At 36.5% G+C, this 21425-nt stretch overlaps 1 protein-coding gene across 16 annotated transcripts in view; it reads right to left on the bottom strand.

Annotated features, from left to right (window-relative positions):
• TRPS1 (transcriptional repressor GATA binding 1) overlaps nucleotides 1-21425 on the bottom strand; it is a 231321-nt gene that overhangs the window by 140450 nt on the left and 69446 nt on the right. For all 16 annotated transcript variants that reach the window (XM_059671876.1, XM_059671884.1, XM_059671871.1 and 13 more), the window contains one exon: nucleotides 19550-20153. In XM_059671876.1, the coding sequence (XP_059527859.1) occupies nucleotides 19550-20153 (604 nt within the window). The remainder of the gene's footprint in view (nucleotides 1-19549; nucleotides 20154-21425) is intronic.

Raw genomic sequence — 21425 nt, 5'->3', positions numbered from 1 at the left:
CTCCATAGCAAGACCAAATCTTCCTATTTGTTCAGAAATACATTCAAGGCAAATACTCTAAATAGAATCTGGAATAAACACTGGTACTGTCTTAAAAAAAAAATCTCAATTGGTTCATCACAAAGTCTTCCAAATACCTGAAGCACATAGCCTCTCAGGGAAAGGTGCCACCCACCAGGGCACACCTGCACGTCCCAGGCAGAAGAGGAGAGTCCATGCCAGGCATCGCTTACTACCAATGTGGACTTCTCATGGACCTGTGGTTTGCCTCTGTCCTCACTGTATCATGCCCTGTACTTCCTGCCGCTCCTTCAGATAGGCTGTGGAGAAGAGTCGAACCACTCTTTTCATCATTCATGATGTATTAAGGATTAAAAAGTTGGGTACCAAGAACTTCTAGTTCTATGAGACTATGATTTACTCCCTTCTCATATGCAGGGTTTTTTTAAAAATATATTTTATTGATTTTTTACAGAGAGGAAGGGAGAGGGATAGAGAGTTAGAAATGTCAGATGAGAGAGAAACATCGGTCAGCTGCCTCCTGCACACCCCCTACTGGGGATGTGCCTGCAACTAAGGTACATGCCCTTGACTGGAATCGAACCTGGGACCCTTCAGTCCGCAGGCCGATGCTCTATCCACTGAGCCAAACCCTGTTAGGGCTCATATGCAGGGTTTCCAATCATTCCCTTTGCAAAGGGAGCTTCTGGGTAGGGATAGTTACAGAATCACTCAATGTAACAGTGAAAGTTAAAGGGAGTAAAAGGAAGAATGGGAATGGGAAAGAAAGAGGGAAGAATAGAGAAGGCATTTACTGATATTGTGCCATGTGCCATCACCAACATAAAAATATTCACAGCAACCTGGCTTTTTCTCACTTAAGGAGGCAGAAAAGTGCTGTCTCTGATATACTAAAAGGACATGCCTAACTCATCGGTCATTCCGGGGTGGTTTGTAATATATGAAAGACAGTAGTGTGCTGCTATATCTATATCTAACTGTGGTCTTTCTAAGCGTGAACGTTACAAAAATAAATGTAATACCTGCTTTTGAGAAAAACTTTCTGTGTCTGAGGCACAGTCCTGGTTGTAGAACCCAGCAAGTCAGCTGAATGGCGTTCATTCAGCCCCAAGTTGCATCATCTGATCTAAGACAAGGCCAGCCCCTCAGCAGGATCTGAAGTGCTGACCTGTGTTTTGCCAACACAATGTAGGATCCTGGGGTTACAGATTGTGCTAGATTTCTCAATGAGATCCTCAGGAGCTCCTTAGTAAAGAAAACTGACAATAGTGCATTTCAATAATGATGGGGGGGGGGTTGGGATGCCATAAAAAGTATTGTAAGCACTGTCACAAAATTTTAAGGTTCCACATCTTGAAATATCACACATGTACAAAAAAAATGATTTGGAAAACATCTAAGTTCAAAACAAGCAATACTTTAGACTAGGAAAAGGGTAGTCTTAAATATTTTAAAAATTGTAAACCTACCTGAAAGAAATTGAATGCAAAATTTCCAAATTAAAGAAGAAAAAAAACTAGGTCTGTGGACTGTGTATATGATTTCAAGGCCTCGCTCACATTTTCCCATGGAAATAAACGGATGAAGTGCCCAGCTAGTTCTTTAATAAGACTAATGCACCAAAAAAATCTGTCATTCCAATAACTCTAATGAGCCAACAAAACCATATGAACATATACAATATATGCGGAAATCCTAAAGTTTCCAAAACACCAAACCATCTCTTACTTGTTAAATAGGTGAGTTAAATTCACTGAATCTACGTAAAATTGTTAGGTATAGTTGATGTACCTCAATATATAGAAAATACTGGGATTTCAAAATATAATAATCAAACATGTTAAGTTGATCGTTTAACATTACTTTTTTCTACCGAGTAGGAAACCCAAGTGTGTACCTTATACCTACAGCACATTTCAACTCAGACTGCCAGCATTTCAAGTGTCCAATAACCACAGGTGGCTAGTTACTTCTGGTTGCACAGAACCGCTCTTGATGCACTGCTTGGACACTGGGGGAGCACCCCAATATTTTGCTCATGTGTGTGACTTATTGGCCTGGACCTACCACTCCATCTTTATTCATCAAACCACAGCACATCACAGGCATCATCTCCAGGAAGTCTCTGCGGACCTCCCAGGCCAAGAGAGCTGCCTGCACTCAGCACCACTTCTCTGCTGCTGCACTGTCTGCTTTGCATTAAAAATCATCCCGTTAGGTTTCTGTCACCTCACAGACTTGTTCAAGGGCAAGGACTTTGTCATATTCACCCTGTACTGCTTAGTGCTCAGCACAGAGTCCACTGCGCAATGGGCACTTGCTATGTAATCTTTCACCTTAATTACACTTTTATGTTATTTGGGGGCAAATTATTCAACTTCTCTATACCTTGGTGCCTTCCCTGAAATGGAGTTACAGATGATCAGCATCATAGTGTTGCTCAGAAGATTGACTGAGATGATGCTTGTGAAGGTACTTGGTGTAATTCTGGACACCTACACATACCCTTCAGTAACTTCTTCCCAGGAGGCAGAAATCATATGTCACTGACACTTGTATCATTACCCCAACCAAAAGCAATATGCCAGACACATGTTTTATGAAAGAGTGAGCATTAATTTGAAAAAACAAAATAAACCTGGTGTAAACATTAATTACCCAAAGATATGTTCATTTACATCTTTACCCAAAGATATGTTCATTGATTTTCGAGAGAGGAAGGGAGAAAAAAACACCCATGAAATATCGATGTGAGAGAAACATCAATCAATTACTTCTCTAGGCACCCGACCACAAACAACCTGCCACATAGGTATGCACCCTGACCAGGAACCGAACCTACAACCCTTCTGGCTTACAGAACGACATTCCAACCAACTGAGCCACCCAGCCAGGGCAAAAAATAAATTGTCTTTTAATTTCTAGTTTATTCACCTGAGAAATTAACGCTTTATATTCTGATTTCTGATATGAAACATAAAATCTACCATTGCTCTAAAAAATGTATCAGACAGGTTTTACCACAAATGACTATTGTGGGGGAGGGGGAGGTCTATAATTAATGGAATCAAAATTTCACATATCCTCAACCCACATCTCTAAACCGACATATAAATTTAATGAATATGTAATTTGAACTATACCAACAAATACACTTTTTACTAACACATATCAATATAAACCAAATTAAAAATAGTCTGTAAGATTGCCTACACTATTTCAGATCGAAATAGCTTCTACTGAAATAGACTTTCCTGCCACTCTGATTTAGAATCTCACTTTCCCTTATCTGCAGATGGTAAGCCAAGTAACTATTTAAATCCATATGACTTCCATAGGCATAGTTCAATTACTGGATAAGAAGATGAACACATATTTTAGAACTAATCAGATTAGCCTTTAAATGAAAAAAAAGTAACAGAGTGAAGTTTCACTTCCTGAAAATTATTTCAGTACATCATGTTTAGATGATTGAAGGACTTAGGTTTTTGTAAACCACCTAGACAAAAATAACTGACTGTATAAAACAAGACTACAGCAAGACTTTCTCGGCTTTGAATATTGCTTCACGAATCCCTGCTCTCTGCATAGATTCCAATCTTGAAAGGCAATGAATCTGGTACCAGAGGGACACCGTAGAGCATAGGCACAATTCAAAATCAAGACTAAGAAGGAGAGAACTAATTCACCAGCTTCCTTTTGCATATGCCTACACCCTTTCTCTCTCCTCCCCCTCCACTATTCCCTAAAGGGTCAAGAAAACAAACAAGAACTCCATTTGAAGAACAAAGCTCCCTGCCTTTATAGATTTCAATTCCACAGACACAACCCTTACTTTTACTCATCTCTTCCAGGCAAGGAGATTAAGATGAGGAGGTTGGGTTTACAGAACAAACATTGTGTACATTCCTGAGTTCATAAAACCTTTTCAAACTCTCGGGTTTGTCTTTAGTAAGTCAGATGCTGAAGCTCAAGGAATAATATCTACGAATATCTTTCTGTTCTTCATATCATACTTTCTAGGTTATAAGCCTTGAATTTTCTGACTTGGTCATAAAGTTATTAGAGTAAACAGTTCCATTGCCCATTTCCTCTTATCTTATCTTGAGCCCAGGATCCAATATTCTACAAGGTTTCCCTTTACAAGGGAGCAGTACAGAAGTATAATGAAACATTCCTCCCATAGTTTAGATTTGGCATTGTTCAGCATCAGGCTCTATAAACTATGAACTTATCTGTGCAGAGGACTGATTATTTGAACCGAAATAAAATCTAGAGTTCAATATTTTTATAAAAGAATTTACATCAAGAAAATGAATTTAGGATTCATGATTTTTAAAAATAAGGTAAACCTTTTAGGTTTTACCAGACCCCTTTCAAGCCCAGAAACACACAATGGCAGGCCGCTTCTCTAGATACCTGCGTCAAAAATGTTGTCAACCAGAGAACTAAGAAAAAAGTTCATATTTAAAAATGATCCATTAAACCTCAAATATGTTTTTTTTTAAATGTGAACTTTAAATTGGAATAATTGATTTTTTTTCCAGAGTAAGGAACTCAGCAAATAATATCATACTCTAATAGTCATTGAAAAAATTGCAGGTAAGGATAACTTACCTAATCTTTCAGTCCTCAAAAAGAGTGTTCAAATATTAATCCATTCATAATTATAAAGTTAATTAACAGTAGAAAAATTAAACAGGCAGTATTTTACCCTCACGTGGAAACTAAAATGTAATTTTTGAGTTTTTCAAAAAGGGCATATACCTTAAATTCAATGAAACATATATTAATTCTAGATATCCTAAGAGATAACACATGGCAGGACTGATGAAAATTAGAAATATAAACATGGCACAGTTCTTCTCTCTCAGGAACTCACAATCTACTAAGAGAGACAAATGCACAAATGGATAAATTATAAGACCTGGTAGTTGCTGTTTCTCTTATTTCTTTGCTCTATTGTGTTCAAAACTTGTACAAGCACTCCTTGCTTTCAGAGAGAAAAACACATTTCTCTTTCTCTTTCTTTCTCTCTCTCTCTCTCTCTCTCTCTCTCTCTCTCTCTCTCTCTCTCACACACACACACACACACACACACACACACACACACACACACACACACAGATACTACAATGAATCTCAAATTCAGGCCCAGTCATAAAAATCACAAATATTTCAACTTTGCAGTAGAATTCATATATTACAATCATAAGGACTGAAAACGACAGGGGTGCCAACCCAATCCCATGCAAACCTAAACCACCATGTTTGAAACTTATCTGGTTAGTTAAAAACAGAACTAAGACTTTTGACTGAACCTGAATACAGTCATAGTGTCTAGTCTTAGAAAGGTAAGGCTAGTTTGGGTTGGTCACAAAGATTAATGAATTTACACTTGTCAGTCAACATGTAAATCCCAACTGTATCATGACTTTTACCTATTTCAGAGCTTTTATCCACCTATGGCTTGGCTAGCTATTATGAAATCAAGTGATATTGATTACATCATGATTAAAGTTAAAGGTCTTGCAAGTTTGGAAAGAACCACTTAAAAGCAGTCTAGAGCTAAAGCTTAAAAAACTTATTTCAAGTAATGGAAAACAGCTCCACTACTTTTAAATGATTATGCTGTGTTTACACAGACTTTTGAAAGAATTGCCATAAATTCTGTGATCATGACACAATGCTCTAGGTTGATTTTTTTAAAAAGCATTTTAATTTGTACTTATTAGGATAAAAAAGAAGAAGAAACTTATTCTTTTTTTAACATTGTATCAGTAAATAGACTAGTAAAAAGATATAAGCCGATCTCTCAGATCCAAATTGTTTACAAGAACTGAAAACCTTGAAGCTTGGAAGATTTTAATCAAGACTTCCATTAACCCCCTACCAATATCCCAGGGACTCTAGGAATTCTAAACAAAAGGGAAAGCATGCTTTTTAAATGACTTAGTATAATATAGTATTAGGATATGTAACAGTTTTATCTATTAAACAACAGGTGACATATCACAGGCAAGGATGTCTATTTCTCCTCCATGGCAAAATAGAACATTAAATTGGGCATGAAAATGAGCCAACAGATTAAACCTAAGAGACACTAGTTAATAAATCACAACACTGATACATAAAACTAAAATACAATAGTTCTTACCTATAATGAATCAATCAAATCAGTATAGTACATATGGCATACATTTTTAAATGGATATTCAAGAACATTTTTTATTTATATTTCATTTGACCATATTATGCAATGGTCCTAGATAGAATTATGTGTAAGTTATATTTGAATAAAAGAGTAATTTACATATATACTACATATATCTATATAAAGTATATATATATATGCTAAAAACAACTTTCCAGTGCTTATTTAACAATTAAAGAAATTATTAAATTCTTACTTCAGACTTTGACTTAAATAACCAATTCTGCTCCAAAACCTATTCTTTCCTTTGGGTTCAGCATGTAAATAATAAGATCACCCTTCAGGTAGGCATATTTCTGTGAATTTCTGAATCCTATCAATGAAAAGATTTTACCATGTAGAGAGGATCTTAAAATTTGATCTCATGAATGTCTAAATAGCAAGTTTCACTCTAGCGGGGAGCTCACCCACTATACTATTTTTTTTTAAGGCTGGAGTAATAAAGTTCACCTTCTACTTGGAATCTCTTTAGACTTGTGTACTTTGATTGTTCCTTCTGCTTTCCAAACACCAAAGTTCTTTTTTGTTTGTTCTCAAACCTTAGTAATCCCTTGCCCGATCCATCTTCATTTATCAAACCACAATTGCTCATTTTCAAGAGCCAGCTGATAAGTAATTTCTTTCAACAAGTCTTCCTTGGTGGCTAAATTAAAAAGAGGTCATTTCCTCCTCCAAAAATAATTGAATAAATAAAATACTACCTTTTGTTTATTTCACTCCATGGCACTTGGCATTCCTTTTCTCATACCACAGTCATTTTTCTTAACAATATCCTCCCTACTGGTTCGCAAATGACTTAAAGAATCAGAGTCTATAGCTTGTCCATGTTGATATTGCTCCTAGAATATGTCATGCAAACTAGACTTTCAAATATAAGTCAATTATTAAATAAATGTCAATTAATTTAGAAGTCATTCCAATGCCTCTCTTCCCCATGAGAGATGCCATTTGCCACTATCAGTGAGACATTTTCATATGCATGTCCTGTAAATTTTGTAAGTATAAGACTAACTTCATTATTTTATACTCACAAAATAGTTCACTGTAGTTGTGCTAGTGGCCCTACCATTTATCAAAAAGTAGTAAAGAATGTGGACTGTGAAGCAAAATTATATGGACCTATCTTGACCTAGTCACTTGCTAGCTAGGAGACTTTGGACAAGTGACTTATCTCTGAGGTTCTACTTCCTCTGTAAAATCGGGTTAAAGATAGCATCTATGCCCTAACCAGTTTGCTCACTGGATAGAGCATAGGCCTAGGGACTGAAGGGTCCCAGGTTCGATTCCGGTCAAGGGCATGTACATTGGTTACGGGCACATCCCCAGTAGGGGGTGTGCAGGAGGCAGCTGGTCAATGCTTCTCTCTCATCTGATGTTTCTAACTCTATCCCTCTCTCTTCCTCCCTGTAAAACATCAATAAAATATATTTTAAAAAGATAGCATCTATGTCATGAGGTTATTGCAAAGATTGAATGAGTTACCACAAATAAAGGGCAGAGCCTGGCCCACAGTTAGTGATTATCAAATGTTAGCTGTTATTAGTCTTCTCTTCCAGTCATCCAAACTCAAAGCCTCATTCATCAGAACCTGCCTCCTTGTGGTCACCCATAATCGGAAACTTTGCTAACTCTTGAAGATTCTACATCTAGCTTATCTACAGAAATCATTCCTCATTTTTACTATCCTGGTACAGACTTTACCACTCACAGGGTAAGGGATTAACCTATTAATTAACCCCCTGTCATCCCCACTTTGTCCACCTACCCACCCGCTTCCAAACCATCCTATATAAAAATGCTACATTAACCTTATAAAAGGTTTGATCAACTTATTGTTGGCTATAAAGCCTGTGATGGTTCTCTCTATCCTTTTGAAACATAAATGTTCACATATGCACTGAAGGAAATTCTCAACCTTTATGTCAAATCTTAGCTTACTAACTACACTGCACATACCTTTCAATCAAGCCTTTCTATGATCTAATGCCAGAAGTTAACTTCACATTGTTCTCTCTACATAGCTTATTCACCTGCTGAAAGCCCAGGCTCTTTTAAAAAACCAACCCACAAAACCCTTTATGACAACTATCTTTAATTATTCAACTGAATGTTATCTGTTCCTCTTTAAACACCCAAAGACCTCTGCTCTCCTTTCTTCTTGTCCCTATTATATAAGTCTTTTTTGTATTACAGCTGCCTGTATATCTGGCTTATCGCTTACACGTGACTGTATATTACTTGAGAATAAGAACCCTGATTTACTCGTATCCATACCCTTTATAGCAGCGGTTCTCAGCCTGTGGGTTGCGACCCCTTTGGCGGTCGAAAGACCCTTTCACAGGGGTCGCCTAAAACCATCCCGCATATGAGATATTTACATTACGATTCATAACAGTAGCAACATTACAGTTATGAAGTAGCAACAAAAATAATTTTATGGTTGGGTCACAACATGAGGAACTGTATTTAAAGGGCCAGAAGGTTGAGAACCACAGGAATTGGGTGGAAACATGATCATTTTTATCATGAACAATCACACTTCAAATAATTCATATGTGAATAATGATATATGAACGCTGAAAGAACATGAAGAATCTAAGATATGTTTATAGTTTTAAGATGCAGTGGGATGTAAGTGAATTATTCACATCCATTAAATAGAGTTGGAATGATTCACAGCCAATTTTATTTTTATAATTGTAATGAAACAGCTGGGATTAGAGTCTATTCATGGACTCATAAGAAATTTGCACCCCACCTACTAAAATTAGTTTCTGCATCCAAAATTCTGATTTGAACATCTGACTGTGAACAAAACAGGCATCATCGCTCAATGCCAAGAAATGGAGGAAATAGGCTTTAAGCATGTCATATTCTCACCAGCATTATTTTATTTCTTATTGTGTATACTTCCCTTTATTGTTATTCACAGCATGATTCTTTGAAACAAAGTTATTTTCAAAGAATAAACTTTCTTATATAAGATAATCTCAAAGGACATAATTATTTGAGATTTCAAGATTTCAGACTGCATTGTGACGGTTGTTTATAATTACTGGATTCTAAGCCAGGGGAGTGAAATCTGATTTAAGAACTTGTGTACCAAGTATGTGATATCTCTTTCGACACTGAGTCTAGAATGTAAGATTTTTGTTTTCAACTTGCCTCATGTATCAATTTACAGATCTAAATGTTTAAGGTGTTATAGAAAATTTACTTGGTCCTAGGATTTGCAATTTTAAAGAGATGTGAGCAGTTGTATACTTCTCTCTCTATAATTTTCCAAAGAAGGAAATAGTGTATAAGGATTGAGTGACTCACCCAGCATCACAAGGCTAGTTAGTCACAAAATTCAGTCTAGAACACAAAGACTCCTTTCCTCCAATCCAATACCTCTTTCCACTACTTCACAAGGGAAGAGTAGAAGAAAACATGAAATATATTTTTACTGGAAAATAAAATCCAGTCAAGCCTGAATCGGGAGAGCATACTAAATAAAGGTGGAACACACCCACCTCCAACCCAACAGTAAATAACCTCAAAGGGCTGAGCATACTACTCAAGAATAATTAGGATATATTTTTGAGTCTTCAGAAATTTTTAAATAATATGTGAATTTGAGGCAAGCTCTGAATTGTTATTTTAAAAGTCATCCTATATTTACATTCTTATATGTAAAAACAGCATAAAGTTTTGAGAGGCATTTTGACTGGATAATTTGTAGACTATAAACTGCTCATCCAAACAATCCACATTTTAAAAACTTCCAACTTTCTCTGAAGTAGTTTATCCAATTCAGGCAACGTAGGTGGGTTTTCCTGAATTATCAAGAAAATTTTAGGTTGTATATTCCTGACAGTAAGAATAATTAATAATTAAATAAGCCAAACATGTGTATCTTCTAAAATATGGCTGGCATTGCTTCATTTGTACCAGGCTTTGCAAAACACGTATGCTTCTAAAAAGTTATAAGTAAATAAAAGCATTTTTAATTTTCAATGTACAAACTTGAAAAGAAATTTTAAAAGTTCCATACTGACTTTTTTTCTTTTAAAGAAAAAATTATTTTTAAATAAAATGAATAGCTCTCTCAAATGTAATATTTGGAAATTTCTAGATTCCCACCTAAAAATGGCTGACTTAAAATTTGCATTTAAAATGGCATCATAAAAAGTTTTCCTAAATGTTATCAATTGGTTAAGAATGGCCTGAGACTGTACTTCTAGTTAATAACAAGCACGAATTCCATGTAAATTGAGACTATATCTCTTCCAGACCTACTAAGAATAAGGAATATTCTGAATTCTGAAAATCCTTTCAAAGAAAAATACTCTTTAATGGAATCAATATAAATATCTCAGCAACAAATAAAAGTAAAGATCCTTAAAATTTCATATATTTTTTTAAAAAAGTTATTTTCTCTTATACTTCCACAAAGCCCACACCATTACCCACCAGACCCAACACACATCCAAGGAAGTTAAAAACTTTAAAAAAGGTTTGAGAATTTGTGAAGGTTAGCAAGAACATCGCCCATGGAGGCAAAATAAAAACAAGCAAAAGGAGAAATTTCTCCCCTAAAAAAGGCAAGAATAGCTGAGCTGATTGCTTTCACATAAGACATATGACTCAACTCTGCTTAGGAAAATGGGTCCTGCCTGAACATAAACTTCTCTACAAAATAAACTATGCTACGCATACAAGGTAAGCACCACCATATGCCTGGCTATAGGGCATTTGTTACATTCCATATACATGATAAGAAAAATAGCTCTTAATAATTACCATTTGCTTTTTCTTTCACTACCTGCATTCATCCTTAAGTCAATTTATAGTTCACCAATTAATCCTTAATTGAATATTCTAAGATTTTGTTCTTTCAGCATTTTTAAAAGCTAATTCATTTATGTCTTAAAACGACCCTTTTACATGACAGTGACTTGGACACGGAACACCATTTGTTGTATCAGTGATGAATATTCTCATTTAAATAACTGAAATGAGAAGAAATTATCCTAAGGAAATGATGAAAATTAAAATAATAAATGAGATCCATCCAAGTTTTCTTTATAACTAGAAACTACAAGTTGCCTAAGTGTTCACCAATAGTGCATTCATTGACCATATCATGATATAGCTATTTCATGATATAATGTGCAGGCACTAAAACAAATACTGTGGGTTATACTGGCTGATGGGAAAATACATCCACAATATATTGTAAATAAAAAAAAAGATTATAAAAGAGTGAGGCACATGATGCTATACTTAGATAAAATATATATTTGCATACATATATAGAATAAATTATACACGAAAACATGAATAGGAAAGTATTTGTGAGTTAGAATTCATGAGTGGTCTTCATTTTCTTCTGAGTGTTCCGTATCATCTATCTCTTTTTCAATAAGTATGAGCCACTTTCATAATTTTCAAGAAGCTATTTTTCTGTTTTGTATATAAAACACAAAAAAGTATATGTTTAGATACAATAAATTATTCTGAAGTTGCAGAAAGCTGTCCAAATTTCAACAAATCAGAGAGTCATAGGAGGCCATGCAATGTTAATGGTTAAGAGCATTAACTCCAGAGCCAAATCGCCGGTGTCAGAAGTGCATCGTTGCCATCATAAGCACCGTGACCTTGGGTAAATTAACTCATCTCTCTGCCTCAGTTTCCTCATCAAAATAAAAGAGATAATAATAGCTTCAACCTCAAAGGGCTTTGGTGAGGATGAAAGGAGTTAAGCCAATAATAAGTTAATGAAAAGGCAGTAAACTTTTAATCCTAGAAACTGAAATGCTATGTTACTTAGCAACGAATTATAAATAAACATCCATCTATTTTAACCATTACTTTATTTTTGAATGCTTTCAAAAGTAGTTTAATTGAGAATTAAATTGGACAGCTACAAGGAATTATTGTGCTGTTCAGTACATTACCAGGTAAACTCAGAAAGTTAATTTCCTGAGAACAGATTACTTTATGGGACATGAGTCTACCAAGACGTTTTTTCGTTATTTAGTATGTCTTTAATACCAAACTGTAAACAAAATGTGACACTACAGGCAAATGCAATTCAATAAATCACACTGTCATGGATCTCATCACTTTCTTCAAACTATTATTACCAAAAATATATTAAAAAATATTTGTATTTGCATCCAAATTCTCATAAAAGTTTGACTGATAATCACTACTTACCTTTTAAAAAATTAATAAAATTGTAATTGTATTTTGCTTTTACAAATATATCTATATATTGTTAGCTTTTCCTGGTTAATAATGATGTTACAGATAGGCAAATTTCCAAGGCATGAAATGTCTCATCCCTTTCATAATTAATATGCCCAAATTAAATCTCCTAAATTGAGACACCATCTTGTATAAGAGGTAAGTTAACATGTAAAATTATGTGTGAGAGCTATTTGATCAATCTGACTTGAGCAATGATACCAAATACTCAATTTATCACATCACAAATGTCCTGTACTTACAAAAAAAAATATTCCTTTGTCTTACTCTTAATCACTGATAATGATAACAAAAGAAGTATGCCAGAAGATAAAGTATTGTGGATTTTTTTTCCAAAATAAAGTCCTATTCCAGGTTCTAATTTGTAAATTAGAGCTAACTGTAGACACATAAAATGAGAATGTTGCTTTGTTGAAATGAAGCAAGTTCTTGAAACTTCACTGAAACTCTTCCCATCTCCCTGAACTAACAACCCAACTGGATATAGCAGTACCCTGTTTTCCAAGCTTCCTTGAGTTAAAAAAGCAGACCATTCTAGTCATCAATGTCCTTTTCTGTAAATACTTAATGAAAGTTCTCCAACAGAGTCAAAGGGAAGGGAGAATAAAAGAATCTGACAATGGAAACAGTATTTACTTTTTTGGTGGCAGCAAATAACAAAATACACACACACACACACACACACACAAATCCAAGACAAAAAAATTTCCTGGTACTTTAGGTGATCAACAGTTCTATGAAATCCGTCCATCAGACTGGACTTAGCCAGAAAATACTGTTTACCTCAAGGCTGTGGAGCTCATGGCTGCCACACTTTTGAATTAATCTGTATCTATGCTTCTGAAACTTGGACCACCTTCTATGTAACTCTTTACTTCCAACATCTAAAAACACTCAACAATAGGTTCCTTTTGGTGCCCTGTTATCTCCTGACTCATGCAGTCTGTGAAAAAAGGAAGTCAAGCAAAAGATAGTTATACAGGAAATAATTAACAGATACTGTGCTGAAGGATACCATTTCACAGTGACTACACACTTACAGTCCAGTTCACTGCAAGATACATCTGTTTCCCCTGCCTTAGAAACCTGGGCCAGCAGAACCGTGCCAGACTTCACAAAAAGCCTGGTTACAAAAAAGAAAAAGTGCTTTAAAAAAATACTTGGGCCACTGGAGCTGACTTACGAAAAAGAAATTAGAATAATGGGAAATCCTATTGGCCAAATCAATAAAACCAAACATGTATGTGTCAAATTGGTTTGGACAGATCTACTATCAAAAGTGACCTGCCAATATAAAAAATGAATAACTAATAAAGAAAAAGAAAACAAGCTACCTAGATTTTATTCAGTGAAATCAATTAAAATGATCACCTTCATTATTACACCTAACTCATTCAATGACTGGACTGTATTTTTAAAGTAAGTCAGTAATATATTTGAAATTCAATTGTACCCTTTCCTAACATGACAACAGAAATACATTCATAGAGGACAGAAGCACAGAGATCTACAAAGATTATTAAGCTCCGATTTTGATTTTAACACTTTATGCTTGGGCAATTTCAATGCCAATGGCTATCTAAAGAGAAACTTTATCAACATGGCCTAAATACTACTGTTTCAGAAGCAATGAATAGGGAAATGTATATTTCCTTTTTCCTGGTATAGGCTGTTCTCTTTGGTATACCTATGTAAAACATTCAAATACGGTCGGGAAAATGGTTATGTGCATAAAGAAGATAATAAGTCAATAATACCTATATGACAACTGAAGGACTTGTTTTCATTTTCACTAAACATGAAGCAAAACAAAAAATATCAGACTTTTCACTTGAGACCATCTTTGGTTAAAAAAAGTTCCTGCGATCTCCTGTCAGTGGTTGTAAAGGCATTCAACACTGCCGCTTGTTTGAATGTCTGTTTGGCTGCCAATGGTCTGTCCCCAAAAGAACATTTTTGCATCTCAATAGACTGTCCGGTATCAACGATCTTTAAACTATAAATTTAACACTGCGAAGAACAGGGGAAATAACATCTGCTTTGTCCCGTGTTGATATCGCATTTACCAAATGAACAAATAATCAGACTACTTTGCACTTATCTAGAACCCTGCATCTGCCGATCTCAAATGGCCTGACAAACGTTAATTAACGAAGCGGCACAGCCCTCCTGCGAGCACCCGATCCTCTCCCAGAGAGATGCACGGGGATTCTCAGAGGCCCTTCCTTTACAGTCAGAGACTCAACTTGGAACTCAATGCCCACAGCCGCTGGCTGAACATCTCTGCCAGAACCCAGCAGCGAAAAACGTGCATCTTAAAACGGACAAACCTTCCTAAATAAATTCACATGGGAAACTGAAATCAGTTCGGAGACTTATTTCCCCCTACATACATGAAGAACGCGGGCCGATAACTGTGGTGTCTGGCAGAATCAGAGTCTATGAATTATCTCGGACATTCTGTCTGACAAACGACATGCAGAAGTTTAGCTGAATGTTGATTAGCCATGAACCACAGAAACAACATATTTACCAACTAATCTTAATAGTACCTTTTTGTTTCACTAACAAACAAAAAATGCATTTGATACTAATAGGATCTTTGTTTAACACAAGGTTTTGTTCCTATTAGTGTGGTTATCAGTTAAAAGATAAAGTTATCCATCTTATAAAATTCAATCTAAAATGACAATTACAAGAATAAAGCCTAGCATTTCTTATGCAGGAAATCATAAAATGAATACAGTTGTATGTGAATAAGAGTCGATCCACTAAACAAAATAAATACATAAATAAATTAAATAAATAAATACCTTTGTGTAAATACACAAAATAGAAGAAACTGGTCAGTAAAGGGCACATCACCATATTGAATTCTGAGTACACTACACTGTTTAGCTTAAAATGAGAAAGAAACATCTATTTGAATATATAAAACCAATTAACTTTTGCTTTTAGCACAGGCAATATTAAATATGTTAACTTCTTCACAGAAACAAATTATAAGTTAAATGAAAATACTGCACTTTTAAAACATTTCTAGGAGCTTTCATGTTTTATAAGATATTTTCTAGAAGTTTTAAGAGTACCAATTAAAGTTTTCATTGAAACATGGACTATTTCTAGTAAAAATCTAAAGGCTTTAATACTTTTTCCTACTCACAAAAAATATCACATGATTTTGTAGAGATATTGTCTGATTAATACACAACAAACACCTAATTTCTTTTTTTTTTTTTTTTAGTAATATGTTTTTATTGATTTTAGAGAGAGAGGAAGGGAGAAGGATAGAGAAATAGGAACATGGATGAGAGAGGAACATCACCGATCAGCTGCCTCCTGCACACCGCCTACTAGGGATTGAGTATGCAACCCAGGCATATGCCCTGGCCAGGAATCGAACCATGACCTCCTGGTTCATAGGTTGACACTCAACCACTGAGCTACCAGGCTGGGCGATAGTTACATTCTTTAAGCAAGCTGAGGATGATAACACTTTTTTTAAAAATTGTTTTTCTCAATTTCTCCACTTCCTTAATTCCCTGACTTCAAGTTAGTGTTGCATCATTTCAACTTTTTTTTTTTCAGTTCCTCCACATTAGCTGCTGAGCAGCAAATCTTCAGCGAGAGACTTAACCATGTTCTGCAGTGATTGACCAAATTCCTTATCATATGATGTGTGATCCTTAGAGGCTGTCATCTACTAAATTCTGACTGCTGACAATTACATACACATATGATCAATACATATTTTAAACAGTGTTGGATCACTTTTCTGTGATTTCAATCAAATTTAAATTTTTAAAATTTTCATTTTATTTGTCTTTGAATAGTGCTTTTGGAAAGCACCAGTTTTATTGGATATTTGGAATAGGAAGCATAGCTAATTTAACATATTGTGAAATATTTACTGTATTAACCAAATTAACAACTTTATGCACACATGTCTTAACTGATAAACTCTTTAAGACACCAGAGAGAATTTAAGCAGCGCCCACTCTGACTGTGAATTTGACAAGATTTTTACTCTTGGTGGTAGAAATTGGCATTGATAAGTTATCACAGCAAATACAAACTTCTCAGCTCATTCCTCTGCCATCAGTGGGGGGAAACCCAGCAGAATATCACCATCCTATTTACTAAAAGTAAAAACGATGTCTTTCAATTTTGTAATTGTAGAAGTCCAGTGAGTAGTGAGAGTACCCTATAAAAATTTATAAATGCACAACTGAACTATGCAAAAATAATCTGCACATTTTGAATGAAAATACAGCGGTCTGTGTAAATATAGACTGAGAGAATATATTATTCATCTTTGAGTTTAAAAGGTAGAATTTAACTTGATATTATCTCACTGATTGGCATGGTATTTAGAAAGCAATTTAAGAAATGGAAAATAGGTTTTAAAAGTGATTTTCTATCTAAATAGTGCACACAATATAGCATTATTAGAACAAATATATTTGTAAATGCATTTGTACATACAGTTTCTAATACTAAAAGTAAAAACTTGAATATGGAAAATTTATCTAGCAGAAAATATTAATGTAAAATATTTCAACACTGGTAAATATTGGAAACATTTTTAAAGGGTAGGCTGAATGGAGTTAGGGTCATGCTATAAAGCACATAATTTTGTTGTTTTTAGAATATTGGTCTTTCTAATACATGTTTTTAATTGGTTTTAGTTATGAAATTTTGCTTTACTCAAAGTGAGGGAGGAAATATAAGAATCACAGATGAGAATTAAAATTTCAAAATATTCTGTTGCTTTTTTCTACTTCTAGTTTTAGTTTTGTGTCCAATATGTATGTATATTTTTAGTTAGTGAAATGTCTTTATAATTTTTCTTTGTAAATAGTAAAAATTTTTAAATTGCATATGTGACCTGTGTTGATTATTCCACCTTAACATAAGCTTTATCTTGTGAATTACTTCATGAAAACTGGGTTTGCCCGGCTGGTGTTGCTCATTAATGTTTCTATCTCTCTTTCTCTCCCTCTTCTTTCCTTTCTGAAACCAATAAAAATATATTTTTGAAAAAAGTGTGTAACTATCAGGCTCAGGTTTTAGACTTCACTGCTTAATTAATTACTCCTCATTACAGATTCTTAATGTATACAAATGTTGGCAGGACAGAGAATATTCCAGACACAGTCTAAAAGAGTCAAACAATTTGGTAGGCAATGAAGTTGTCACAGGTGAAAACAATTTTCAGTGGAAGAAACCAGGAAGGAGAGCGCTGGTGCTAGAGAGCTGAGGCCCATTCACACCCTGCTCTCAAGGTTCAGTAGACATTTAAAAACCTCAGACATATCGTTCCTGCCCGAGAACCAGAAACTGTAAGAGCACTTGAGACCAGAGAAGTCCTGACATGCTGGAGAGTAACCGGCACTTACACTTATATAAATGCAGCTCCCTATATATTTATCTAAAAGAAGCCCCCTGGATTGCACACCCTCTAGATGGGTATAGGAACCATTTTCCTCCTTTTCAAAGTTCCTTATAATAAACTGGCTTTTCCCCTGTAGGTTTCTTTGTTACTCAGTGTACGGGGCATCACCCCTTCTGCATTCAAGCCCTTCGCTTAGCTCCAGGGCATGACTGCAAACAGGAAAAGTAACAGCTTTTATAATTAACTGTGCACCTCGAAGGAGTGTTTCCGGACTCCACTCGAGAACACCCGAGAAGCAGAGGTAGGCTTCGGAGAATGGGCAGGGAATGAGAGCAGCGTAGCCACGCAGACACTGGAAAGAGCAATTTTTCTCCCCAGAATACATGGAGAGAGAACCAGTGGTCTCTAACTAGCAGGTCTACCGGGCCAGCTGAACTCCTTTTCTTAACTGGCTTTTTCATTATGGTTAGCTGGTTTCTGATCCTACCTTAGGCACCTGAACCAAGTTTCAAAATCATCCAGAAGCTCAAAATTGTCTCAGAGTCAGGGTGAAATGACTAAGCGGTGATACCTTAGGCAAAAGGCAAGCATCACTTATTGGGAACTCATGAATTTTCAAAATCTAAAGTACTTTTAGAAGAGGGCAATCAAGGATCTTATCCTATGCAGGGGTTTTGTTTTGCTTTTCCACATGGGACTAGGTCTTTCTCCCTTAAAAAGCCCGATAATATAAAATGCACGGTTCTCGGTTCTCTTCTTTGAATGTGCTTCACGCCATTCACACTTAGATCTATCCCGCCGTTTCCCTCTTCTTGGCAACTAAACAACGAGCATTGTCACTAGTACATAATTACACAGTGAGTTTTAAAAAACACCCCGTTTCCGTATTAACGTCTCACCAAGGGCTATTGCATTCTCAGTGATTTAAGTCTCTGCTACATTCTCTATTCACCATATGCGGTCACACCACCTTAGAACTTAAAAGTCATTTCGCTATTTTAATGTAACAGGTGTGCATCCTTCTGGGATTGTGAACCGCCCTTCTCCGAATGCCACCTCGTTGTTTCGCATAATCCCCAGGAAGGATGAACCGACATTCATTCTGGACCCAGAGCAGTGACAACAAGCGACTGCCCACCACTGTGCCAAGTTTGTGCACAGGACACACACTCAGGTGAGCTACTTTCTGCCACTCCGTCCTGATAGGCATGAATCCCCCGACTGACACAGAGCACTGCCTTTCCTTGGTGAGACCTGAGAATCTAGAGCAGCGGTTCTCAACCTGTGGGTCGCGACCCCTTTGGGGGTCGAACAACCCTTTCATAGGGGTCGCCTAAGACCATCGGAAAACACATAGATAATTACATATTGTTTTTGTGATGAATCACTATGCTTTAATGATGTTCAACCTGTGACAATGAAAATACATCCTGCCTATCAGATATTTACATGACGATTCATAACAGTAGCAAAATTACAGTTATGAAGTAGCAACGGAAATAATTTTATGGTTGGGGGTCACCACCACACGAGGAACTGTATGAAAGGGTCGCGGCATTAGGAAGGTGGAGAACCGCTGATCTAGAGGAGATGTGTGTCCCCCCCTCCCTGCCCCCCCTTTCCCTTCAAGCTATAGGAATTATTTAAAAATGAAACCTTCCTACCCGTAACAGGGACTGGGACTCATCCTTGGACTTGTTTTCTGCAGATGGAGGGTACTGCTGGGCGATGGCCCCGGACTTCTCTCCGCCTGCCGGCACCCCCTGCAGGAACGCCTTGGTCTCCACAGCCAGGCCGTACATAGGGCGGGCCAGGTGGGCAGCTTCCACGTTGGGGCTGTCCCTGAGAGTCTTGGTCTGCTCTTGGGGGCCAGACGCCGGTGTCAGGAGCCCCAGGCTTGTCTGAGTGAAGGACGGGCTGCCCCGGAGGATGTCTGCCCCTCTCCAAGCCATGCTGCGAAGGTCATCGCTGGGGCTCTCGGTCCACACTTTTTCTTTGAGCCCGTCCTTGTCTTCTAGCTTCTCCCTCTTCACCACACTCTCGGGAACGGGCTCTCCCAACTTAGAGTCTGGACTGAGCAGACTGTAGACCTTGAGGTCAATCTTGGGCTCCTCCTTGATGGTGGAGACGGCCTGCCCGTCGTCCTCTCCGTTGGTTGTAGTGCTGTCCTGCTCCTGGCAGTGAACAGTGTTGAAGTGGTCCAGTAGTGACTGCGTGTCGGCCGCGGTGAAGCTGCACTGGCGGCATTTGTAGCAGCTGTGCGCTCTCCTGGGGAGGAGAAAACAGGCATGGGAAATGGAGCACGCCAAGGGCCTCTTAAAAGAACGCTCTTTACACACCTGAATCTTATCTCAGGTGACGCAAGAGGTAGAAAACGACACAATCTTCTCAACATCCAGAAATTGGAAGGTAAGGAACTGGCATTTTCAGTTCTACCTACAGAATGCGGCATTCCCTGTTGGCATATTAGCAATAGTAGGTAGACACACATATTTATGGGCACACACACACACTCCTGTCAATTCACCTGTAACGCTGGTTGCCTTACTTTCTTATTGATTGGCCTGCTCTGTTCATTTCACCGTGGCTCAGTGACCATTGATTCTATATTATTTAAGCAGATATTCATACATTTTTTACAGCTGTTTCAGTCAATGGTCTTTTCACTTTGTTTATTTAAACTATGTTGAGATTTTCTTTCACTATACACATACACACATTTCAGATGCTGAAGGGCTCTGTACAGCTTTTATATATGAAATAAATTCTACCTAACTATAATGTTCTTTTCTATCATAAAATTCAAACCGATTTAGTCAAGGAAATATGGTTGACTGATCTACATAATCTAGTAAATAAGATGTATTAGAAACTCAAGATTTTTCTAAACAAATTGGGTGTCTATAAGGTGTCAAGAAGCATGATACATAGAAATTCATGAACGGGGTATGTGTGAATCTGTATTTATGTGTGGGACTTCTTTTAAAAGGCCTAGAACAAGATCTTATTTGTTAACTTTTATAGCATCTCCTGCTGTTAAAGACAAAAAAAGTAACTGTTAAAATAAGACAAATGTTTGATAAACAAGAAAGAACATTCTAAAAAGCATTCCAGAAAGGTACACAAGGGTTTGGAATTAGGCATATTTAACTGGAAGCCTCGTGTGGCTCTCTAAAAACATGTGAAACACCTGCCACTCCACTGATATAATGGGTTAGGAGTTACCAACTTAAAGTAACAAAATAGTACTTAAAGCCACTGTAAAATATGTACTCATATATGTAATTGTAGTTAATCACCACAGTGTTACTTTGCCAGGTACTGGGTATGTATTGGTGAATAAAAGACGCATAGTCCTTGGCCTGAAAGTCTGAACAGTTTAGCAATTTACTTCTTAATTGTCAAGCTTTCCTCTCTTTCCATTAATAGTAGTCACACCAAGAATCCTTAGTTTCTAACTAACGAAGATAGAAAGGGCATTACCTGTTTTATTAAAGTCTGGGGAGGCCGGTCTGTCTTCTGAGTGTGTTCATTAGGGTG

Source organism: Myotis daubentonii, chromosome 17, assembly GCF_963259705.1.
Source record: "Myotis daubentonii chromosome 17, mMyoDau2.1, whole genome shotgun sequence".
Taxonomy (NCBI): Eukaryota; Metazoa; Chordata; class Mammalia; order Chiroptera; family Vespertilionidae; genus Myotis; species Myotis daubentonii.
Note: the sequence above shows the minus strand (reverse complement) of the source record. Positions and strands in the feature narration are given on the sequence as shown.